General features: G+C 34.0%; 1 protein-coding gene across 8 annotated transcripts in view; it reads right to left on the bottom strand.

Annotated features, from left to right (window-relative positions):
* The window catches only part of PCB (Pyruvate carboxylase), a 42300-nt gene that overhangs the window by 8481 nt on the left and 7369 nt on the right, over positions 1-26450 (bottom strand). For 7 of the 8 annotated variants that reach the window (XM_017612849.1, XM_017612857.1, XM_017612850.1 and 4 more), the window contains 4 exons: positions 2523-2580; positions 2326-2441; positions 1308-2197; positions 607-1226 (listed from right to left, as the gene is read on the bottom strand). In XM_017612849.1, coding sequence (XP_017468338.1) covers positions 607-1226; positions 1308-2197; positions 2326-2424 — 1609 coding nt within the window. In that variant the 5' untranslated portion in view covers positions 2425-2441; positions 2523-2580. Of the gene's footprint in view, positions 1-606; positions 1227-1307; positions 2198-2325; positions 2442-2522; positions 2581-15966; positions 15990-26450 lie in introns of those variants that run through there. The other variant, XM_017612856.1, reaches the window with a different exon arrangement.

Genomic DNA, 26450 nt, shown 5'->3' with positions numbered 1-26450 from the left:
CTAAAAAAAATAAATAAATACTTTATAGAGAATTGTCTTTGAAAGTTTCATTTTATTTTGTTTGGTTTCTTAGCCCATTGCTGAGACTCCCTGCAAAAAGAAGTTCCCGAAATCTTTAATAGTATTCGAATTCTATAACAAGTGTTTACGAATCTTCAAAGAAAATCATATGAAAGAAATTTCTTTACGATTTCTTAAAGAAAATTGTGAAAAAATTCTTCACATCCCAGCATTATTTTCATTGCTTTACCGATTTGCTTATTCAATTTCGTAAAAGCATCGAAGTGTGCACGGTATGAAAATCTAATACCTCGGCAACATTGCAGATTAAATTTTTTATGCTAGTTTTTAGGTTAATTTGTGTTAATTGAAGAAAATCCAAATAGTACGATATAAATTTCACAAATAAATTAAGAAAGAAGTAGTTAAAATATTATGAATATTAATAAAGTATGTTTAGTGCGGGAAGAGGAAGGATATGAATTCGTGAGGATATGAAAGGATTTTTGCTTTTGCATCTTTAAATCAGCACGCTTTCACACATTAAAGCAGTAAACTACTTACGATATCATTTAAATGAATGTGTGGCACAAAATCTCTACTCACCTAATGGCACTTCCGGTACATGTGGCGAAATCTCAGCCGGCTTCAGATTGGTTGCTAACGGCGTTTGTGGGCCATTAACAAGCACTTCTCCAATGTAGTTCAGTAATTTCTGCGCACGATTCTGCGAAACACGGAACTTGAACAGTTGAGGATGCTCATCGATAAAATAGGTGTCCAAGACGCCATGCAGGAATTTCTGATTTTCCAAAACATTCAATAAGAATGGTATGTTCGTTTTCACACCACGTATACGGAATTCACGTAGAGCACGATTCATTTTAGCTGCTGAGCTCTGTAAGTCGCTGGCATGCGAGATAATTTTTACGAGCAGTGAATCATAGTAAGGCGAGATGATGGCGCCTGCAAAACCGGAAGCACTATCCACACGAATGCCCATACCTTCACCGGAACGGAATACTTCTAGGCGACCAGTGCTGGGTTGGAAGTCATTGGCTGGATCTTCGGTGGTGACACGACATTGAATGGCGTAACCACGCGGTTGGATCTTATCTTGTGTGTAGCCAAGTTCGGGTAGAGTCATACCTTCGGCCACACGAATTTGTGATTGCACTAAATCAATTCCGGTGATTTCTTCAGTTACCGTGTGCTCCACTTGCAATCTAAACAATTTAAATATATGTTTTCAAATTTGAAATATTGCTCTGGAAATATGTACATATTTCTGGACCAATGAGTCTTACCTGGCATTCACTTCAATGAAGTAGAAGTTGCCTTTTTCATCGCAAAGAAATTCCACAGTACCGGCATTTTCATAGCCAACATGTCTTGCCAAACGCACTGCTGCCTCGGTCATCTTATTGCGTGTCTCTTCGGGTAGTCGCGGCGCAGGCGCTATCTCAACCACTTTCTGATGACGACGCTGTACCGAACAGTCGCGCTCAAACAAATGCACAACATTGCCCGCCTTGTCGCCCAGCAGTTGCACTTCAATGTGTCGCGGCCTTTCGATGAACTTTTCAATAAACATAGCACCATTGCCGAAAGCGGCCTTCGCCTCCGAACTGGCACGCTGAAACATTTCTTCGACTTCGTCCATTTTGCGTACGACACGCATACCACGACCACCACCACCAAAGGCAGCCTTAAAAATCACTGGCAAACCATGTTTCTTGCAGAATTCCACTGCTTCTTCCTTCGTTGTGACGGGTCCATCTGTGCCTGGCACGATTGGTACACCCGCTTCGATGGCTGCAACACGTGCCGCCACCTTATCACCCATCTGTTGGACCACTTTCGGTGAGGGACCAATAAAACGGATGCCAGCATCAATAACAGCTTGGGCGAAGTCGCTACGTTCCGAAAGGAAACCATAACCAGGATGCACAGCATCCACATCATTCTCCTTGCAAACACGTATAATCTCTGGAATGTTCAGGTAGGCTTCAACGGGTGGCAAACCTTTGCCTACAATATACGACTCATCAGCTTTCTGACGATGCATATGCATTTTGTCCTGCTCCGAGTAAATGGCGACCGATTTGATACCCAACTCTGTGCAAGCACGGAAGACACGAATGGCGATCTCGCCTCGATTGGCGACCAGCACCGAGCGTATGGGTTTGTATTCGACCTGGAAGCACGGAGATGGAGATATAAAAATAAAGTGAGGTAAGCTCAGCTCCAAAGCAAGATTTAGTTGAAGCCTGGTGTTTATTTATGCATTACTATTTTTTAAGTTATCGCAATTTTTTAATTTACCTGACTAGAGTAGGCATTTTTGTTGATCAGAAAGATGCGAACACGCGGTGTAGATTGTCTCAAAGCCCTGAAGGCCGATTGGGCAACTGGTATGAACATATTGATGTTTCTTGGCTCTGTAAACGGTAATCAAATTCAACTATACTATGTAGATTTGGGTTTTAATTTCTGAGCTCTCTTATCTGTATGGCACTTACAGTGTAGATAATTAAAGAAGTACCGGTTGGAGCGATGTAAGCGGGTATCCGAAATTGTCTGGAAAGGTATAAAAATAATACAATTTGTAAACGTATATTTAATATTTATAAAATAAATTGAAATTTTTTATTAGTACTGAAATTATACTAACTTTAAAGCCAACTGACTCCTATGATCACATAAAAAAACTATAAATTTTTTATTGCAATTTGCATAGAAAAATCGTAGATTCGTGGAATTAATTCGTAAAAATTTTCTGGTAATTATTTATTACGATTCGAGCAATTAAATTTGACTTTTGGCAACGAAGTCTTACAAACGTTATCACTGTGAAATTCTGTTTTCCATGATTCCCATTAAAAATGCAAAATAAATATCTTATATCCCTAAACCAAAGTAAACCTTGGGCTCTCACAGTTGTCCACAAAATAATAGGAGTGCGTTATTTTGACCGGTTGTGGCTATTTGTCTTTTATTTATTTAATGTTTATTAGTTTTTTTATTAATGTCTAGCTGGCTATACAACAAACACCATATAAATTCAGATTTCACACTTTGTACAAAAATTATAAAAATTTCGCAAATTTTCACCCAAATTTCAAACTTTTTAATCAGAAGCATTAGAAAGAAATATGTAGTCCATTCTCATCTAAAAAGAGTAGACTACTTAGAGAAGCTCGAAGTTTGCAAGCTACATGGCTGAACCCACAGAAATTTGATTGACTATCAGTGAAGCACTGCTGAAAGGCAACGGAATTCAACCATTTTTGAAGCGAATCATTACGGAAGGTGAAAACTGGATTGGATACGAGAATAAACAACGCAAGCGATCCTGGTCAAAGACCGATGAACCTCCTCAAACGTCTTCAAAGCCTGGTTTTGTTGAGTTTTTGTTCGGATTGGAAGGTAATTTTTCATTTTCATGAACTGCTACATCCTGACTAAACGATCAATTAGGTCCTCCACTGTGCACAACTCCATCAAACGGAACGAAGAAATCAAGAAAGAGCGACCAGAATTGTCCAACAGAAGAGGAGTTGTGTACCATCATGCACTCTGTTAGGAAGTTTTAATTTTAAAGGAAAGGTGTTACCTCACAGGGGGTCCCATACTAATTTGGTTTAAATCCAATCATTGGATCATGAAGACATTAACGATAATCTTAAATTTTTATATGAGAATTCAAATCCGAAAATCTCAATATATGCATGTATTTTAAAAGAAAATTGTACTAAAACTTATTAAAAGTTGGGTCCATGGCCCGAATGTTACTTTTAATAAGCCGAAGCATGCTGCCATTATCGTTCGTGCTGAATTCCCAGATCTATGTAGATCCCATGGAACAATAAATATTATTATTTGGCGTAGCGAGCTAGAGAACACTACATAAAAACGAAAAAAATGAGACTTAAAGAGGTGCTAATTATGTACGTTTCTTTTTAACTACTGGAATCGAATTGCTTTTAAATACACTTAGGCCTGGCAAGCAACAACAAGTTTAAGTGCGCTCTCTATTTTTACCAAATTTTACACACTAACATTAAGGCATTTCGTCGTCTGGGTAAAAGATTGTCGTAAGCGTCATACGTACGTGCCTAACATACGACAATATTTTACTCAGGGGACGATTTATCAAAATGAGGTTGAATGTCATCAATGCTTACTTAATTTTAAGGTTATCAATGCTTGTAGCTTCAGTAGTCCATTCAAAACTAGAATATCACGCGACTACTTGGAAATGATTGTCCTACGATGTGTGATTTTGCATATGATAATGTGAATATAAACATTTTAAAAATAGTGCTTATCAAATTATCTGTAGCTACACAAAGTTGAAAGAGCAAAATTGTACACTTTAATTATGTGGATCCACATTATAGCCCGTATGCTTTCCGATTAAATAGTTTGTATCATTGTTAAATATCGCCCAACAAAAATTTTCAGAACTTGATGCATCCACCCTAAAGTGGTTAGTTGGAGCAAATGCTATCAGCATGAATTGAAGGCGTAATTTTGCCTACATTCATAGCCGAACCATTTAACATAAACATATTAAATGTATGTATGTATGTACTTATGTGCTTATGTATCTACAATTTAATGTTTTTTTATTGCATTTTTCTTTTCTATATCGCCTATTACTCAACATCTTACTTAAGATTCCAGTAGCTTTATTTTAACAACTGCACAACTGCATTTATCCGTACGTATTAACATTTTTTTGCATGCTTGGCAATAAATATTAACAAACAGCTGATTTACATTAAGGGTACTCATTTAAAAGCGCATAACTCTCGCAAACTGGGCAAACTGTGCAATTTTAAACCCTCGCAAATGAAATGTCAAGATTTGTATGGAAAGCCTATTGCACAAAAAGGGAAACTTTGCGCGGCAATTTTGTAGCGCACCTTTGCGCAGTGTGCTGTGCAACCCTCAATCAGCTATTTTGTTTACATTCATTTTGGTTTGTGCTCAACGCTTTTTCGAAATAACCATGATAAAAATATAGTAAGGTAGAACCGCTGAGAGTCACTTTTAAAATTCTTGACGTTTTCAAACAATTTAATTTTTAAATTTACTCACACACATTTTCCTTTTCAATCTCAAGCAACAACAATTTCGAAAAATTTTATTTTTTTATTTTCACTTTTATATGATTTTAAAATGTTGGCAAACTTCAAAAAAAAAATCATGGCCGACAAATTGAGAGAACGGTTCTACCTTGCTATATTTTTATCATGGAAATAACTGCGGTAACTCTTAAATATTTACTCAAATTTGAGTTTCAATTGTTCAAATAATTAAATGTCAGAAATTGCATAAAATAAAAAAATTGGCCTCATGAAACACATGGCGCAAAGTTGCCCAATTGCCCAAATATGAAACTTGCGCGTATATACGAGTACCCTTATTATATCCACCGCCATAAAAATGAATGAAAATGTACAGTATGCATATAATGTACAGGGTTATCCATTTCGGGGTATTGGTTTCGAAAAAGCAGGACTGTAAGCTGATAGCCGTCAAACTAAATGAACATAATGTGCTTTTAGTTAATAGTCGGCCATTTTCAAAGATAAGTATGTATGTATGTATTGGATTGCAAGTCAAGTCAAAATTGTAAAGACCGAATAAAAAAATGGCTACGTCTCGCACTTTAAGAGGAGATTATGGTGTACATAATCATCCAATTAAGCTAGAAATAGGTAAAAGTTTAAAAAATAAGAAGAAACTGGATCGTTGAAGGATTTCCTAAGGATAATTTTGCTCGTTTCGGCCGAAGACCGAATTTGCCAATCCTTTGACGTTTTCAAGAATTGGTACTACCTTACAGTACACTATGACGTATTTTACATTGGGAATAAAACCTCAAACCAGTTAAAGTCCAGCACAGCACCTTTGGACTGCTTTCTGAGGAGTTACGCTAATTTCCGTTTTATGCCGACAAAGCTCCAACTGTGAGTACTTGAAAAGTATGTGTCTTTTATTTACGCTTACTTTTGGAAACGCTAAATGGATAACCCTTTATGGCACGCGCATGCAACGGCCAATTAATTAAATATTTTTTATACCTCTGCATTCCCACAATAATTGTGGCTCACCGCAAAACCATTTGTCCNATGTACATTACTTGCACATTAGGGTGGTCCAAAAACAGTAAAGTCGGAATTGTAATGCTCTCACCCCCTAGGATGGTTCTATATCGAAAAAAAGTATACCCCTATTTTTTTATTTTGAAATCAAAAAATATTTAGAGGTCGCGCAAAGTTTTCCATTTATTTTTATACGGGAAAAATAATTTTTTCGTACAAAGGGTATAGAATTCTTGAAAGTCAACATTTTTCGAACGGAAAGCTCCCTTCAGGAGACTTTCAATAATAACACCCAATTGTTTATTTAACCATTTCTTATAATAACGATTTTTTATTGGTCGCCCCCCTTTGCATTTTTCGGGGTTTTTGTGGGTTTCTGGCGGACCTATAAATTATAGTTGCAATGAAAAAATGGTTAAATAAACAATTGGGTATTACTATTGGGAATCTCTGGTAGAAAAATATTGATTTTTGATTATTCTATACCATTTCTACGAAAAGTTGTTTTTTCCCCATATAAAATACATGGACAATTTTAGCCGCTTTGAGCGACCTCTAAATATCTTTTGACTTCAAAATAAAAAATAAGGGTATATTTTTTTTTGTATAAATAGGGCGTGAGAGCATTAAAATTCCGACTTTACTTTTTCACATGCATTTTTGGACCACCCTATTGGACATACAACCAACCATATGCATTTCTGCATCCATGCATAGCTTGCGTGCAAGTCGCCGTGTGGTTTTTAGCGACTCAACTGAAAACTACTAACTTTAAAGCCTGTCTATAGAGGTAGACAAAGAACATCTAGGTATAAGAATAGTTTTACCAAGATACATGTACAAGAGATCAATTAAAATAAGAACAAGCCGATACCCAACAAAGGTACTCGTAATAATGGGTCTGGTCGTGAAAGTGTAGATTCATAGGGCCAATTTAAGTAATTTGACAATTTAGGTAAACCTGTTGGGAGCCAATTTGTTATCTCGATTGTGATTTTTTGACAAAATTCAAAATTTTGTAGAAGCGAAACACTTTTCAAATTAAATTTCAGAGCGGTCCTATACCCTATATGACCCTTTTTAGGAAACGTGTTTTTTTTACATACTTACGTATTACGTTAGTTTTCTCTATCAAATTTCAAAGCTATGTATATTAAAAAAAAACTTTTGCATATTTAGAGTACCCCTGAAGGCATTTTCTATGTTAATCTAAAAAGTTTTTTTTTGTTAGTTTTCCTTAAAAATTTCAAAATTGTTATTCCTATTTTTATAAATACATATCAGCAAATTTTTCTGCATACGATTACTGCAAGCGCTCGCATAATTCGGACAAAAACACGTACATATGTATATAAGTTTATTGACACGCTTAACTCACATAGCACAATAAACTTTGCAGAATTACTCTTCNTCCTTGAATCTGTATAGCATAGTTGGTGGCAATTTCCAAACTGGTGAGTATCATTGGTCCACATTTTGTTTAATCACCGTAAAGCAAGGACCGCAATGGTTCTGATGGTTGTTTTAATGGGAGTAATTTGACTTTGATCCCTGGTACCTCCGAATTGACGATTTTTAGCAATAACTCGGCTTCAGCACCACCTTGCGTATCTTTTTTGCAATAGTATTGCCCCTATCGTTACCAGTACATATGTATATATCTCGAATATGAGTCAAATCAGATCACAAATACGATTTTGAGTAATAACTCGACTCCAGCGCCACCTGGCGGTTTAAGTTGTGAACTTACTATACAGGGACCTACTCAAACACATACAAAAAGTTCATTAAACCCGTTTCGATCGTTTATTAGGAGTTCACCCACCAGAATAAGTATTTTACATACNATATCAGCAAATTTTTCTGCATACGATTACTGCAAGCGCTCGCATAATTCGGACAAAAACACGTACATATGTATATAAGTTTATTGACACGCTTAACTCACATAGCACAATAAACTTTGCAGAATTACTCTTCAAAATGCAATACATATATGTATGTAAGTTAATTTCGCGGCTAAAAAAAAATCTACACACGAGTTTTTGATATTTTTTTATATTTTTACACTCGGTTGCTAAAAGGTTTGAAATTGCAAAGAATTACAGCTTTTATTGCAATACCTGCTTATATACATACATAAATATAAAAAAAATAAGCTAGTGTTCGCTGTAGCTTTAAGGAGCATTGAAAATAACCGGTTTCTCAAAACAGCAGCATTTGGAGTTGCAAAGGACAAGTTAAACGACAAAAAAATTTAACAAAGGAAATGAAAAAAAAACGAACGAGGCAAACACATTAGTAATTCAATAACTTATCCGAGTTTGCTAGCGAGTGAAATTTTTGTTTGAAATGAAATTTGTCATGAATAATTTGTATGGCCTTGAAATGTGTAAAAGATGTATAGCCTTACATACATACATACGTACATGCATACAGACATACATATGTATGTATGAATGTATACGTTTTTCGCATGAAAATAAAAGTCTCCAAGTATGTATTAGGTAAACAGAATTTTAGTAATTTTTTTAAAACCTACACCTCCTTCGTATGCAAAAGTAAGTTATGTTCTTATTCCCTCTTCACCGCCTATGCTTACGTAATACTTTTTTTTAATCTCTCTTTTATGTTTATTATAATTCACGACCAGCAGTTATCAGTCTAGAAATGAGGAATTTATAACCTAAAAACTTAACGTACATTCGATATTTGTTCAAATTATAATATACAAAGTTTTTCTTTCAGAAAAATTAGAAAAGTAAATAAATAAATATTGCTGATTTAATCAACATCCAGACAATAGCAAAGTTTCCAGCAGTTTATTGTCTTTATAGCCAGTAAAACCGGTACAAAGTTGTGGCTTCGTTTGTTTGTAAGATAAAATCCATGGCCTATAGTTCAAATTAAGGAAAGAGTTATGGAATACTTTATACAACCCTTTTTACGGCCCAACGTGGTCTTCAATGGCATGGTCATAGCAATACATATGTGATTCAAGTATACATTTTATTATGTACATACATAGGTACGTGGAATTTAAATTATTTTCCCTAAATCACACACCAAGCCGCATAGTTTTTTTTAATACTCCACGACCTGATTTAGCGCATGATAACCTCAAAAAGGTATTGAGCGAATAACTAAAAAAAAAATAATAGCTTTTCAAATTAGCGATAAACATATTTGCAAAAAAAATTTAAAAAATGTACATTGATTCTATAATTGGTCAATGTTATTTCAAGGGTGCATGCAAACGTATGTATATACATACATATATAGAAATTTTGAAAGTACAATATAAATATTGAACGCAGGCAAATTTGCATTAGACCTTGTTTTAACTTTGAATAACTTCATAAACTTTTATGTAAACCGCTTTCGGAAAGTTCTAATTTGTAATTGAGGTTTTTTTTTTGTTTCTGTTAGCTCGTTCGCTGAAAGAACGTCATGCGTATAAAATAAATTAGAATAAAAATAAAAATGCGGGGAAAACGGGTTTAATTTTGTCGCAAGACTTTCTCACTGAACTAATTAAATACAAAATAAAAAGTACAATAGTAAAATGTAATTATGACCAACAACTTTCATCAAATCTTAATTTGAATCCAGGGACGACGGCCTTAACCAGTTAGACACCTCGGCGAATTATGCATTGGCGCTCTTTTATATTTGATAATAATCGGATGTTAACAAAATTGGTATGGGACCACCTCTCCTTTAAACCTTTCCACCTTTCCTTATTATAAATTATAAAAATCGGTTAACGCGGTCCAAAGTTATGCGGTAACATACATACAAAAATATTCCGACGAATTGATAATCTAATCCTAATTTTTTGAGTTCGGTTTAAAAAGAACTAATTTTTACTTCTGTCCTATTTTTAATGAAATAATTTGGAAAAACTAGTAGAACCGAATTTTCCATGCTTTTTTGTCTAGGTTTTCAGCAATTAGATTTTTGATGGATAAACGATTAGAAAACCTACGTTAACCATTTTAGTCACTGGTATAGTTAAAAGAATACCCAGCGATATCCAAAGTTTAATGATTTGACAAGTGTAAAAAGTAAGTAAAATTTGGAAAAAAGAAAAGGCTCTTCTTATGGGGCACAATTGACATATCGTTTGGAAGTTTTTACCTAACATGAAGAGGGAGTCATTTCTGCGTACATTTNATTTTTTTTTTTGTTTTTGAGTACCTATCTACTAGACGGAGTATGTGACATCCATTCGTATTTTATGCAAGTGCAGATAAGACTGTAAATTACAAAAATATGGCCTGTCTACATTATAAATATAAAATCTGTCTGCGCTGATAACGAAAAACTGTAAATAGATAAGGTAAATTGCTATAAATAAGATACTAGCCTAAAATGTGAACCGCATTTNTCTCCTTCTTTAAGTAAAAACGAGCGATATACATGCGTATGTATGTAAGTATACATAGCGATCGACTACCGATAAGCTTTTGCGGAGAGCTCTCGTCTGGACAACCTCTAAATCCATTTAGAGAACTTTGAAATCCAGCGGAAAAGAAAAACATACATATCGTCACCTGAAATGTAAAAACACGTAACATCTCGTCGCTGAAATACAAAAAGTCGTAACTAGTAAAAAATTCAAAATTCAGTTTTTGATTGATATGATGGATTTCATCGAATTACAACTCCCACATGATTTTATGAAAAAAAAAAATAATAAAAATATTAGTCACGACTTTTTCCATTTCAGTTATGATGTTGTTACGTCTTTTTGCATTTCAGGTGACGTATGGTATATACGAGTACATATATGCAAATGTATATGTACATGCATTGTCTGCAGACAACATATCGAATTAAGTATGTATCAAGTACTTGGCGTCTGTTCAAAAAAAAAATAATTCTTAATCGAACTCAAGGAATATGCTGATAGTGAAAGACAAGAGTGGGAAGCTATGTAATTGTACAGTGTATAGTTGCTTGACTTTGGGTTGAAGGTTAGGTTAAATTGGATGAAATCTCCTGAGAATTTCTCTCATAGACAACAAGCTGTATCAGCTGAAAATACATTGAAAATGTGCTGAAATAGAGCGTGTTTGAATCGACAGTTGAGATAGAGCGTTTTTTAATCGATTTTTGAAATGGGGCGTTCTTCAATAAAATTCTGAAAGAGGGCGTTTTTGAAAATTTTTCTGAGATAGAGCGTTTTTGAATCGGCAGTTGAGATAGAAATAGGGCGTTCTTCAATAAAATTCTGAACAAGGGCGTTTTGCAAAATTTTTCTGAGATAGGGCGTTTTCGAATTGGCCACCGATCGAATTGGCAGGTCGATCTTCCACTCAGGTATCGATATGTATGTATGTATATTTTCTGGAATTTGGTAGTCATAGTAAATGTAAAGATGTTAAATATTAGTTCCACTTCATCTGTTGAGCCATATGATGTAGAAATTTTCGAAATGTGGATTTCCTCTTGAATGTAAACAATAACAAAAAATTACCAAGAAAAAGTAAGAAATTTTGTTTAAACTGAACATTTGAAAACACATTTATAAAGTATTCTAGCGGTAGCTGGGTGTGCAGAGCTGGTTGCTATTTTTCGTTAGGTTCCAAGAGATCCTGAAAAAAATCAGGTATGTTCAGTAAATCGCACGATTTGAAATCGGTACGATTTGCTAAATAGTTACGGTTATTTCCAATGAAAATTTCAGATATTTTATATAAAAACTTTAAAGAAACATCAGCAATTTTATAGCAGCATATATCATAAAAAATTCTAAATTTTCCGATATAAAATCTATAAATTTTTTTCTGAAATTGCACCGAATGCCTGAATATATATTTTTAGATTCTCCCGACATTATTCTTTTATATTTTACCCATATGNTATGTAGTTCGCTTCGAATTACTTTGGTGAATTACCCCGTTTACACGACTCATTCCTAATTCGATTTGACAATTAATTGTGTTTTTCTTCATTTCCTCCCTTTCTTTGTTTTGATTTTTTCTATTCTCTCTTGCTCTGACAGCTGAGTGCGATAAATTTCCGATTAAAATTAGAGACGACAGCGATTTGTTCGCAATTCACATTGGTAATTGGATCTGAATTATCTACAAATTCGCTCTCAAAATATTGTATGGAGAATTACGTAATTCGAAGGATGATTGTGGCGCCAATTACGAATGAGAGAGCCAATTGCGAATGGGAGAGCGAATTACATGTCGTGGGAACTTAGTATTACTCTCTCACTACTATTAATCGATTTGTTTTATGAGATTCATTATTTTTTTTATATTGATAAAACATTTTTGTATGCTCTTCACAGATCGACAAAAGTATTTCTTCCCTCTAGTTTGAAGGTACATAACTACATATGTACATATCGACGGTCTTCTGCAATAACCGACCAACCTAAAAAAAAAACCTTACTACTACTCATGTCTCTAATCTTGTAAGTAGCAAGGATTATTAAAAGGAGTAATAAGGATTAGACAAGAATTAGAGGTATGAGGGACTTAACAGTAGTGAGTTTTTTTTAGTTGCACCGTTATTGCGGAGAACCATCGTATGTATTTAATTATTATTTATAGAAAAAGGCTTATTGTTATATTAAATTCGTTCCATTTTCATTTCTTAGAATCTGTAGCCTTATTCAGTAGCCGGACTTTTTCCCTAAGGGGAACAGCTATTTACAAAAAGTCAATTGTCGTAAATAAAGTATTTATATATAAAGTTGTCTTAATATGTACATATATACCACTCTGCCTTTGCCAATAACAAAACAACCGAAGAAAAAACAAAAATGCAAAAAAAAAATACAAAAAGCATTTAGTGAAAAGCAAAGAAGCATGTAAGTATGTATGTGCGTACAAATCAAGCCAGACAGTGTAACGATCCGGACTTTGCACCTTGAGAAGGCCAAACAAGAAAGCCAATGAATCGAAATTGAAATTATTAAAACATTCCCAGCCAGCAAAAACATCGTAAACGAACTCGAAGCTGGACATTTTCTCGAAGAAAAACCGGCTTAAAAGTCCTTTATGATAGCCGTTTACGATTCGCTTTCGAGTACTTTTTCGCTTGAAATTGTCAAGCGCCTACGAACAGTCGTAAACGGATCGAAAAAGCAATCGTATGCGAATATTATATATTATAAAATATTGTGGTTTGCAGAAAAATTTCCAACAAAATGAACATTTTTTCTTGTGCTGACAAATTACTACAAGCCTCTTTCTTTTACTTTGCTTTTGTTTTATCGTTTACGAGCCTTTCTATAACTTTTCACCGATCGAGAATCCCTCGTAAAACATATTGTTCGTAAAATGTACGTATTCTTGCTGGCTGGGTTACTATATACATATGTATGTATTTATATATACGAATATAAATATTCTTATAAATAAACATAAGCAATGGTAGGAAGCCAGACTTTGAAGCGCGGCTTACACATGTTTTAGAAACTCATCCATTTTTTATTAACCGACTTCACAAAAAGGAGAAGGTTATCAATTCGTCGGAATATTTTATTTGTATTTTTATTTTTATGTATGTTACCGCATAACTTTGGACCGCGTTATCCGATTTCTATAATTCTTTTTTTAAAGGAATGGTGTTACCTTACAGGTGGTCACATACTAATTTGGTTTAAATCCAATCATTGGATCATGAAGAAATTAACGATCATCGTAAATTTTATATGAGAATTGAAGTCAGTTTAGTTTTTTGCTTACAAATTATTTGTTTGTTCAACTAATCTACACACATATTAGAGTGGTGTAGGTGGTAGATAAATCGACATTTTTTTTTATTTTCTTTTTGATGCAGAAATATTCCTGCATTTCTGCATCAAAAAGAAAATTAAAAAAAAATGTCGCTTACGTTATTTTGGCGGTTAGTGCTCGATATGTACATTTGCATATCTCATTCCAAATTAAAGTGTACCTAATTAAAAAGTTTTGTCGCAAAAACACTTTTGTTAAGGTATGGACGAGCTTCTATTACAATTTGTGGTGTGCGACTTTATGTTTTACGCCGCTTCCGAGTGGCAGATGGTCTTTATGCGAAGCTTTTTCATGGCAGAAATACATTTGGAAGTTTGCCATTGCCTACCGAGGGACGTTCGCTGTTTAGAAAAAACCTTTTTCTTTATAATTTTTGGGATGTGTTAGTATCGAGCCACTCGATTGCAGCGGCCTAAGTACCTAAATATGTATGTACATATGTACATACCTACTAGAATTTTTAGAAACTTGCTAATTGCGTCGCATTTAATAATAATAATACTGTGTGTCTGTATTTTGTGGCCTAAAATCTGTATTTACATATACATATACATACTAAGTATGTAAGTGTGTATGTGCAATAAAACGTTTATAAAAAGTGTTAATTGATTAGCTGTTTACTGTGAAAACGTGCACAGACAGCGACTCTAAATTAAAATCGGTGAATTATCCATAAATAACTGGTGTGTCGAAATTGTGGCTACGAAGCGAGCTACATACATACCACATACGATCTTCAAAATTGGCGCAACTCAAAATTTGGCATTTTTGAGATAATGCACTAAAAATGTACACAAAGCTTTTATTTACCTTTCAGCAAAAGCTGGATCAAATATTTGTTATAATTTGTTGAAAAAACCTAAGGTCTTTACCTTGCTCCCTTGCACATACGATTGGATTGTGCTAAGAAATAGTTTTTCGCATTTTGTGACGGACGTGTAATTTTGAGTTGTGTCGCCTTTGAAGATCGTGTGCCATTTGTACACTACCGGCAAAAAGTATTGGCACAGAAAAATGTTCACAATATGTACAAATTGTTATTTCATTTTTTTCTGCCAATTTTTTTTTTATAAAATAGGTACTACAAAAAAAACATAAAAATATAGGGGCATATTCATAATAAAAATAAAGGTGACACTAAAGTTAGTTGCAGCGCTAAACTTTGTGCAAAACTCAGGCTGGCTCAATCAATTTTCATGCAAATTTTCAACTTTTTAATCAGATTTTTTAGAATTGTTTTGTGGGATGAAAAATGCTAGTTTGAATTTGCCCAAAAATAGAATTGTTATCTGAGATTTTTTTTGCTGAAGGTGTTTCGCATATTTCCCATACAGAAAAAAATTAGGGTTGGGAAATATCGAGTACTTTTGAGGATCGAGTTCGTTGGTATCGATACTTTTAGGGAACGGGTATTTTTCAGAGTACTGAGTACTTTCTTTAAATATACACTTGCTGGTAACATTTCAATGCTTAGTGTAGAAATCTCGTAAGCTATTTTTCAAAATAATATATTAATGACAAATTACGTCAAATGAGTGGCTACCTGAAAACTATTGAAACTTCAAATTGAGTACAATCATTTCTAAATACCGGTAAATGTAAATAAAACTCAGTACTTTTAAGTATCCTGAGTACATGTATCAAAGTGATAATTGGAACAGAGAATTTTTGAGTACTGAGTACCTTCGAGTTCTTTTGTCAGTACTTAGTACTTTTGAGTTCTTTTAGATTCCGAGTACTTTCGAATTCCTTAGTGAGTACCGAGTACTTCGGAGTATTCAGTATCGGTACTTTTAAAAATCGAGTGCTGTCGATCCTTTTGAGAATCGAGTTCCGAGTACTTTTGGTATCGATACTGCCCAACACTAGAAAAAATGCGTAATTAAAAATTGCCAAAAATCAACGGTAAGTCCTAGCTACTTCAAGCGTGCACTTTAAATTTATTGGGATACAGAATTGCATATACAAAAAAAAAAATCGATTAAAAATGTAAAAATTTGCATGAAATTTATTGAAATTTTCGTCAATTTCGCGCAAAGTTTAGAAATTATATTTTTGTGTTTTTGTTGTAGTATAAAAGTCGTTACATATCGTTGTTGCTGGTTTAACTGGATATAAATTCCGCAAAGAGGTTTTTGAAATGCTGCTGGAATCCGGTTCCGGTTACGTAGACCCGACTGTCCTAGAAATATAAACGCCAAACTAAATGTAGCCAATCTATAATTCTTGAAAAATGAGAAGACAATATTAAACAGCATGTTTTGACCTTATCAGTGGGGCTACAGTCCTGCTCATTGACTAGATTTTTAAAGTGCCTGGAAAGGATCATGGAAAAATAAATCGACACAAAAACTTTCTCTAGGTTTTAAAGAGGCTTTTGATGAAACTTAGGGAAACTATCACGCTAAATACATACGACTATGCCAAATGACGTTATGCCAAGATTATAATATAGATAGGAGGCAAAGTTAGGACGCCAAGAGTGGCACTCTTTTTTAAAGTACTCCGAGACGACCGAAACAAAATCAAAAGCTAGCATCGCAGCTGAAGACGATATGCGAGAGCGACATAAATGTGGAAGAATCTGTTACAGACTTAACCAGTTTTAGTTTACCTGAAACCTGTGGCAGCTAGCTGTAACAGCAGCGGAATCAGGTGCTATTGAAAAAAGGTTGGCTCAAATCCATTTTTCATTGTTAAATACATGTGTACATATTATGTAAAATAATAAACAATTAGTTGCTACCATCAACAAAAGTTAATTTAGAAAAATAAACACATTTGTAAGTAAACAAAATAGTAAATAGTAGAGTATTTCAAATTATCCGACTCGTTTTGGTAATACATTAAGAATTTAATAACTTCTCACAGGTCGTAAAACTATTCTCAGTTCTAATGTTCGCCTGGCGAACAGTTTAAAATTACGCCGCAATCATTACTGTCACATTATATGCAAAATTTATGACCGGATGTCAGCGTTAAATTAATGCGGGTGTAAACATTAGCTCAAGAAAAAAATCATCAATAGCCAGTTTAACAAGCCCGTATTTGCACAATATACATATGTATATATGTATGATTATGAGTTGAGCTATTTGTTGTGAGCTAAATTATTGAGGNTTAAATTAATGCGGGTGTAAACATTAGCTCAAGAAAAAAATCATCAATAGCCAGTTTAACAAGCCCGTATTTGCACAATATACATATGTATATATGTATGATTATGAGTTGAGCTATTTGTAGTGAGCTAAATTATTGAGGAGAGAGAGAGAGGAGAGGCTCGGCCAAACACTAACATATGTGTAAGCGCCAATCTATTATTATTATTATTAAATTATTGATACTGGCGAAAACCTGTGGGTGAAACTGCATTAAATTATGTAGTTGAAAAATTGCACTGTTATTTTTAAATTAAAATATTTGTCAGAATGACTAATTGACTATTTAAAGTTTAGGAATTGATTTTTTTAAATATATAAAGAATATGCCTCTTAAACTGTCTGTTTAAAAAAGTTTTAAAAGCTGTTTCACGCATTTAAAGATTAGGAAATATTTAAATTACGAAAAAATTACGTGCAGTTTTTAAATAAGCAAAAACACATGTCAATTTAGGACGTTGGGGAAACCTTTTATTTGGAATAGCTAACATAATTGAGAAAACATTAGACTATCCCGTCTATTCTAAGAGAGTCACGAAGCTTAGCTCATCAGTGTTGTGATTTCTAGTGCGCCGCAAAATGTGCCACAAAAATTCGGTTTTAAAAGCTAGAAAAATAAAGAAAAACTTAAAAATTCGTGTTGTAGCGGCAAATTGGTGGCAGCGGCAAACTTTGAGGCGCAGTAGAAATCACAGCAATGATGAGCTAAGGTTTGTGACTTTGTTAGAATAAGGCTGTAAAAGCCAGTTTGACGAAAGTTATTTAAATGAAAAATATGTTTTTCTTAAATCATGTTTCACTTAAATTGCTGGTGAAACCGGCAGTAAATGTATCCAGAATATATTAAGCAATTAAACATTTTTTTGTCATAAAAATTCACAAAAGTTCGTTACTTATTTAACTGCCCTCGTAACAATGCATAGGACGATGGAAACGTGGTGCGGATCTTTGACATCAAATATATGTCATGTTGTTTTGTTTTTTGTCAGACAATTGGTACAACAGTCGTTGGCAAACTAAGTGATCGAGCGGTACCCAGTTGGGCAACGTATAAAATTGATCCAAACTTTGATGCCGTTAAAAAAATAAATCTTCATGAGCCATGAGGTATATTTTCATCTAAACGGATACGTTAACAAGCAAAACTGTACCCATTATAAGAAAAATTATGCACCCATAACGAATCACTGTGTGGTGGGTGTGGTTTTTTCGGATGGCGGAGTTCATCGAAAATGATGCCGGTAACGCTGCACAGTGGTTGTTTTCTGGATTTTTTTTTTGTTTTGGAGAACCTTACAATTGTTACAGTAAATGCCAGCTTTTACTATGTAACGTTTATTAACTGGAACAGGAGCGTCGATTCTCTTCAAAATTGCAACTTTTTCTGCACTTTGCTCTAAAAATTCAATATAAACAAATAAAAATTCAAACGGTGGGCTCAACTGGTCTCTTCGTTAACTTTATAAGCTTTCTTTTCAAAAAATAATAATCAAATTGGTTGTAAAATGAAGGTTCCAGTAAATTATGAACAGTTAGTGCCAGTGTTACGATGAACGGACGTTATCGTGACATGATGACAAACTTTGTATGGCCTAAATTAGATGACATAAACTTGGACAATATGTGGTTTCAATGGCGCTATTGCAAAACATCTGTGGCCTTATTGAATCGCCGTGTACAAATATGTAATATTAAAAATTACTTGTAATTGGCAGGATACATTAGCACAGAAAAATATAACCAATCTCAAAAAGTAAAAGCCACCATATTGCACACACATACATGCATATGTATATAATTTATAGCATGCCTAGAAAATGGCACCATATGTACCTATAAAACTTGCAGTGTAACAAGTAATCGAAGTCTAAAGTGATAAGGTTCGTCATTTCATTTAAAATCGCTGACGAGTGAGCATTTTTTTTATAATTTTGACCTTGAGGTAGGTGAGATGCTGGAATTATTTAATTCAGCTACAAATTCTAGAGTGATATGTGCTATCAATGCGATTGCTCTGATTTGTCAATAACAGCATCCAATATGTACATTAGTCTATGTAGTGGTACTTATGTGCCATTGCCGTACGATTTTCTACTAAAAATAAAAATTTTAAACTTAGCAACTATTTATACACAGATAGTTCGACTTTTAATTATCAACGTTTTTGTATAGCTCAGCAAACAAAGTAAGTTTTATTATAATACTTTAAATCTCGAAAATAACACATATACATAACTAACTCATACTCTGAGGCTTAAGTAATACTTTTAATATGCTGTTCAAGCGACCGATTCCAATCCAAATAACTGTGTCTAATGCCGGCTTTCACCTGGCATTGAATCATGAACATCTTAATGGTATTAAACCCATTTGCACATTAATTTCAATGCCTATTGAAAACTCAGCATCACTACGCCTAATAACATGTCCCCACCAAAAAGTTAACCATCTCAAACCGAACTTAACAACATCACTAACTATTGCTGCCCACACTGCGGTTTGAGGTTTATAAAACAGTACAAATGTAGAGAACAGTGTTCGACACTCAAAAAACGGCCCCAAGAGGGGCATAACATGAATGAAAAAAAAACGTAATAGATTTGAAGTCAAGCGGAGTAGAGGAGTAGATTTCAAATTTTTTCAAAAATCGTAGTAAATCTAATCTGATCTTAGTCAAGTCCAAACACTAGTAGGGAACGAATTTTTTACATATTAACGCTTATGACCCACAGATGGCGGGAAAACACAGGGTTGTATCAGACTTTCGACGTGGTTTCGAGTTGGTTAGCTTTTAACCATCTCAGTGAAATGGTTAAGTGCTGTCATTTTTATATGGCGAAACTACGCTAAATTAAGTGGGTTATCGGGATAACCAATTCAACAGCCATAACTACGTGGTTAAGCTCTGGTGGCGACATGGTATAAGGAATATCATTGAAAGTTTTACTTATCAGACGGTATGACATTTTCGAGTGCTGGTTTCTGGTGATATTGGAGGCGATGGTGGTGCTACCTATGCGACGCCAGCATAATAAATAACCATTTAAGCGATCTGAGCTTTCGATGTATGATATTTAATTACCATTCTATGAACATTTTCCATAAACGCGAACATTTTTTTCTCAAAATACCACTTATTTTCGCCTTATTTGATTTAATTTCATTCAACTAGTTCAATTTCATGAAATGACACATAAAATTGCCTTCATTTCTAAGTAGCACTTAATGATAAAATAACCCCGCGCAACGGTTAACGGCAACACGAGCCGGCTTCGCCTAGACCAGAGAACGTTTATAAATTCACATTACACAAATATCACATGACCGGCTTTTTTTTTACTCATTTGTCATCGTTTTTTTCTTTTTTTGCGAATTCATGTATGTATATACATATGTACATTAGACTGCATCATCAAAAAAAGTTGCGGTTTTTCCTCCGGGATTACAAAATTTATTATATTCTAAGACGTCCACCAAAATATTTTGGAAAAATATTAAGATTTAAGCGAGCTGAACCGATTTGAAAATACGTCCAAAAATAGAGTTTTTTTATGAATAAAAATAGTTTCTTAAAGAACTTTTTGAAAAAAGTCCCCTTAGATGAGAAAACAGATTAGGCTTAAAATCTGGATAAAAATAGTTAAACATCTTTTCAACGGAATCGTAATAATGAGATTTTTGATGTTTTTTTTTTTACTTTTTTCAAAGGATGATTTACCAAAAACTTAAATAACTTTGCCAAAACTATTCTGATTTAGACTTATGGGATCTCGGTAGAAAGGTATTTTGACACTATTTTTATTTATGCGCAAAAAAAAGGATTCGGGTCCCAATTTTTTTTCAAATACCAACACATCTTAATTCAACTTTGAATGATGTTCGTTCATCCTACCTTTCTCTATCATCCTTTGAATGAGTTTATTAACAAAGAAATAAAAAGGGCGAGAAAATACCTTTCCAATGATGTCTCACAAGTCTAAACCGGGAGAGTTTAGGCTCAGTTATTCAAGTTTTTCTAATACCAATCTTTGAAAAAAGTTGAAAACAGCATCAAAAATCTCATTATTACGATTACGTTCAAAATTTTTTTAAATTTTTTAAAAATATTTTGACGCAAATTTTTTAAGCTTAAACCGTTTTGTCATTTGGGGGTATTTTTTCAAAAAAAAATCTTTAAGAAACTATTTTTATTCTTAAAAAACTTTATTTTTGGAGGTATTTTCAAATCGGTCCAGCTCGCTTAAATCTTAATATTTTTCCGAAATATTTTGGTGGACGTCTTAAAATATAATAGATTTTATAATTCCAATGGAAAACCAGTACCGATTTTATTTTGTATTGGGAGTGATGCAGTCTAATGTACATATGTAAATTCAAAACGTTTAAGCTACTCTAACGCCTGTTTATTATTCACTTTGAATTCTATTTAAACATCTCGTGCTGTTTTGCATCCTCTGGCGGCACCTCCGCAATACACTTTCTCATACAAAATGGCAGTCTCAATTTACTTAACATGAACTTGTGCATAATACAAATTTGCCAACATCAAACGAACGGCGATGTCTACGACACAAACAGCATTTTAAGCAGGCGATCAATAAGAGATATTTGTATACATACATAAATACGTTCGTATGTTTTTTACCTTTGTATCTGGTGGTTGACTTTCAAAAGCCGGTAAAAAAAGTAAATAAGAACGTAGTCAATGAATAGTGGGTGACATTAACCGTGGCGCCTTTGAGAGGTTTCGAAGCATTATTTTAGTAAGGCAATTTTCTTAAGGCTTATTGCCTTAGAACGATAATGACTATATATAGTATATATGTGTTTATATACCTATATGTATTATCTTAATTAATTTTTTATTTTTATTTTTTAAGCTTGTACCCACAATAGTATAGAGTAAATATTTGATTGTCATATAAATTTTCGAAAACGGTATTTTTTAAACCGAAAGGGGGGCAAAAGGAAACAAATTAAATGATGTATAAAAGAGCCGATTCCAAAATTGTCAAAATGCTCACGTCAGTTAACATAATTTCTCGTGGGCCTTTTTAGAGAGAAATCCACGATTAGGTAATAACTTGAAAAGATACAAAGCTCCACCCTCCTACCAAACCAAGGCGCTCAAACTCTTCGTTATGAACCTTCATGGTAACTACAAACATGTACCAAAATGCAATCAGATGAAACGCTCTGGGGGAATTGAGGGACATAAAACTTCGTCACTAAAAAATAACGGACTTCTGCCCTGCTAAATATAAGTTAAAAGAATACACGACGCCGACCTTTGGTTTGGAAAATGGTTTTGCAATACAGATGCTTTCTTTTTTACTAACACCTTTTTTGCAACGCTTTCGTATTCAGATTTTGCTACAAATCGTAGAAATGGTATGTTGCTTCCGAATCGTATTTCCGATTTTCGAAATTCGTAACAATGGCATGCATAAAACGAACGAGTAAGAAATCGACAGCATTTTTTGCGTAATTTTGTACGACAACAATTCAGTGTCGGAAGCGAGATAAAATATGTAAATCGATGTGTGTTTGCATAAAATATTAGTGGTGTTATTTTAAACAGATAAACTTCCCTTTCGCATAAACATATACTTTTATCCACTGCTTTATATAAACGAACAAAAAAGAATGTTTGTTGACCCTTATCGAGAAACTTGGGTCCGATTTAGTTATTTGCACAATGTTTTTCGGTTGTTGTGTCCAAACCCATAACCCGAATCTAAAAACTTTAACATAGACGTGTAGTCAAAGGATTAAAATTTAAACTAAAACAAGGGTTTCAAATTTGCGAGTACTAGTTTATTAATAAATTCGGTTTGCACTATTAACTTTTTTTGTAAATTTCAATGTTGGTTCTGTCGGAGTTATATGCACAAGAAATATTGTATACCTTTTCGGAATTGCGGAAGCCCCTCTTCTCCGGCAACACAGAAAGGAGAATTCTACTTTGTATGGGTTATAATCCTTAACCGCGGTCGAAGGAAGAAGCAAGCGCAACAGGTGGTGGACCTAACGAAGAGCATTTTTCAATGGCTTGGAAGAAGCTGTTATTGCATTAACTGGATTGAGAATCGGTTCTTCAGGCATAGGAGCAGTTATGGCTAGTGGTTCAACAATTCAACCAGAAGCTGACATATGTAGATGCGTCCATGGTTACTATGCTCGACAGCTCCGCATATATTTGTGAATTCATTTCCATAGCGCACTCTTATTCCGCTGCTAAAATTGCAAATGAAATATGTGGAATCCATCGTTTCCTACAAAATATGTAAAATTAAACAATTTTAGTATAAATAAGCACTTGATGAGTTTTTTTGATTGCTTTCCACCTTGGTTCCGCAAGGGTTGCAGCATGTCGATTTGTCATTTTTTGTAACGCAGCTACGAATCACGAATTACGAAAATTCGGGTTCAAGATTAAGGATGTAAAATTGTGCTTTCGCTATCACCACACTGTGTTTTAAAGCTAAGTTGATTGTAATTAAGTATGCCACGCTGTGGCTGATCAGAGTTAAGCTTAACCTACAAAAAGTCTACATTTTCTTTGACAGTCAAGCCGCTATTAAATCTTTAGAATGTTGCTTGACTTTCTCTAAAATAGCTATTGCTCATACACTGAGAAAAAAAATCAACCAAAAATTTGTTATCTAAGACGCTAGAAAAATGCGTTGATTTTTAACATTCTTTTTTTATTCACAAGACAAAAAAAAATGAGGATGATCCCATACGTACATTAGGGCGGGTCAATTTGTATGGGAGATATTTTCGACTAGACTCGTAAGGCACAGAAGTATTCTATGTGCAATTCTAAGAAAATTTTCCGACGAAACCAATGAGTCTAAAATCAATTTAGTGTTTACCAAATTGCGAAAATATTTTTTCTTAGCAGGTTGCTATAGTGTCATAAAGAAGCGCTTAATTTTTTTTTATGAAAACATGCTATGAGGGTTTTTGGTACTTCCAAAATTTCTATGGCTGAAAAAAAGGCTTTGTATTTTCTAACACCGCTCACGCATTTTATAATATTGTCATTTTGAGCAACGATCTGATTTTCAGGCAAGGGCAGAAAATATCCCTTTTTTGTCTTACAAGTGTGTGACATTTTAAGTACCGTTTTCTCATGTACATAGGTTTTAAATGTATCTGTCCTTCAAATACATATTTGCCTTTATTTTAGAACCGAGCACGAAAAGAGAAGGAGGCAATCAAAAGGCGAAATTTTTTTGGTAGAAACGAAACACCCATTAATTAAAGGCAAAGAAGGCAACTATCATGAAAAGGCAAAAAAAGGCTCCATCAAATGTGTATATTTGGAAGCAGAGAAAGCTAAATCGTGGTAATTTTTAATTGAAACTAAATATTCTATCTCTTAGCAGGAAAAAGGCAACTTTAATAAAATCCGTTCCGAATCAAAATCATGTTACACATGTTATTGAAGGTCTTCCAAGCGCCAGTAAATAGAAATAAATTAATCTACGCGTATACATATATGTAGTTATTTATATACTACATATCGACGCCTCCAAACCATACTATGATAAGTCTGCCTAAAACACTAATGACAGCATGGTATGGTTAGAAGGTGTCGATATGTACTACATACAGATGTATGTATGTATTTACATCCAAAGTTTAGTATATATGTATATAGATTTCACGCAGAACAAATAAAAACGTGCTAACAGAAAGCTGTTAGAAATCGAAGTCATCTGGCGGTCAAGCACTACACATTTTAGATATCATGATACAAACCCAATAAACATTTGGGCTGGAGACCAAGTGGAGATCCAATCAAAATTCCAACGTCCAATGTTGATTTTCAAGTGTACCTCAATTGGAGAACCAACCCATTCTCCAACAAAACGGCACATTTTTTGTATGGAAAATAATCTGTAAACTGAGTTCTCCACTTGAGAAAAGTTTGGATATCAATTTGAATTCAAACTTTATTCGACTTTTAGTCAAACCTTGGGAAAAATTTTGGAGAAAAATATTGGATCTCCACTTGAGAATGAAGAATTTCTCAAATATTGGAAAAAAGTTTGAAAAATGTTTGCTTTGTGCATATTGGGAACTTATGTGAATGTGTATGTACATATGTATGTATTTACATACTTTCGCATAATATACTAATGGTGATTTCTTTTCTACCGACAAATTTTGTCTTCTCATACAAAGAAGAAGGCAATGAAAAGGCAACATTTTGAGTAGAAAAGAAAACGTCATTCGACGTCATTTTGACAGCGGACACGCATTTTCATGGTATACCAGATTGATTTTTGCATACAAACAAATGTGCGGTGGCTTTAGAGGTCAACAATTAGATGAATGTGAAGGGTAATTAATTTTTCACAAAATGCGAAAAATAAATTGTAAGCACACAATTTGAATATGAAATTGTGTGAAAATCGAAAAAGGATGCGAAAAATTCATTCGCAAGCCGCTAAGTTTTGTGGTGATAGCTGAAGCACGGGCATATGATATTTATAAATGCAAGCACGTGTACACATACATATGTAATCACTTCACAAATGTATGCGAAAAATATTTATGTACATACATATGTGTACAGTGTGTATATTAGGGTGCCTCACCAGAAAAAAAACAGTGTTTTCCAACGGAAATTCAAAACTTATTATATTTTAAAACGTTCGAAAAAAGATTTTCGCAGAAAATGTTAAGATTTACATAAGCTGGGCCGATTTGAAAATATCTCCAAAAATCTCACTATTTTCATCATGTTGATAAAATTGTTAAACAGTTCTGTCCGGGCCTTTTAAGCTTAGTATCCAGCTCGCAAGAAAAGCAAAGACTCTATATAAAAAACGTTTAGGAAATGGCGTGAAAATTATCATGTGTCAAATTTTCTTAAGGCTGTTCGCAGTTCGTAAGAAATTTTTTGTNGTCCGGGCCTTTTAAGCTTAGTATCCAGCTCGCAAGAAAAGCAAAGACTCCAAATAAAAAACGCTTAGGAAATGGCGTGAAAATTATCATGTGTCAAATTTTCTTAAGGCTGTTCGCAGTTCGTAAGAAATTTCCTACGCTTTCTAAAGTTTTTTTTTTGAGAAAAAAGAACCCAAGGCAACCCAGGTTTGCAACAGAAATATATGTATGCCCGTTCCATATTTTGTGAGGTAAATAAGAGTGAGACAACGGTCTGCAAAATATCAGATGTCAAAATTCCTTGGACACACAAATGAAATATGCAATGGTAACTTTTTTCTCGACCGCTTCCTTAAAAGAGATTTTTTAGAAAAAAATATTAAAAAAAATTAATTTTATTTATAAAAAATACAAGATTTGGGCATGTATCTTCAAATCGATCTAGCTTACGTAAATCGNAAATATCAGATGTCAAAATTCCTTGGACACACAAATGAAATATGCAATGGCAA

This window comes from Rhagoletis zephyria, unplaced genomic scaffold (assembly GCF_001687245.7).
Source record: "Rhagoletis zephyria isolate East Lansing unplaced genomic scaffold, Rhagoletis_zephyria_1.1 Rzeph_scaffold_00584, whole genome shotgun sequence".
Taxonomy (NCBI): domain Eukaryota; kingdom Metazoa; phylum Arthropoda; class Insecta; order Diptera; family Tephritidae; genus Rhagoletis; species Rhagoletis zephyria.
This window is presented reverse-complemented; position numbering and strand designations above follow the sequence as displayed.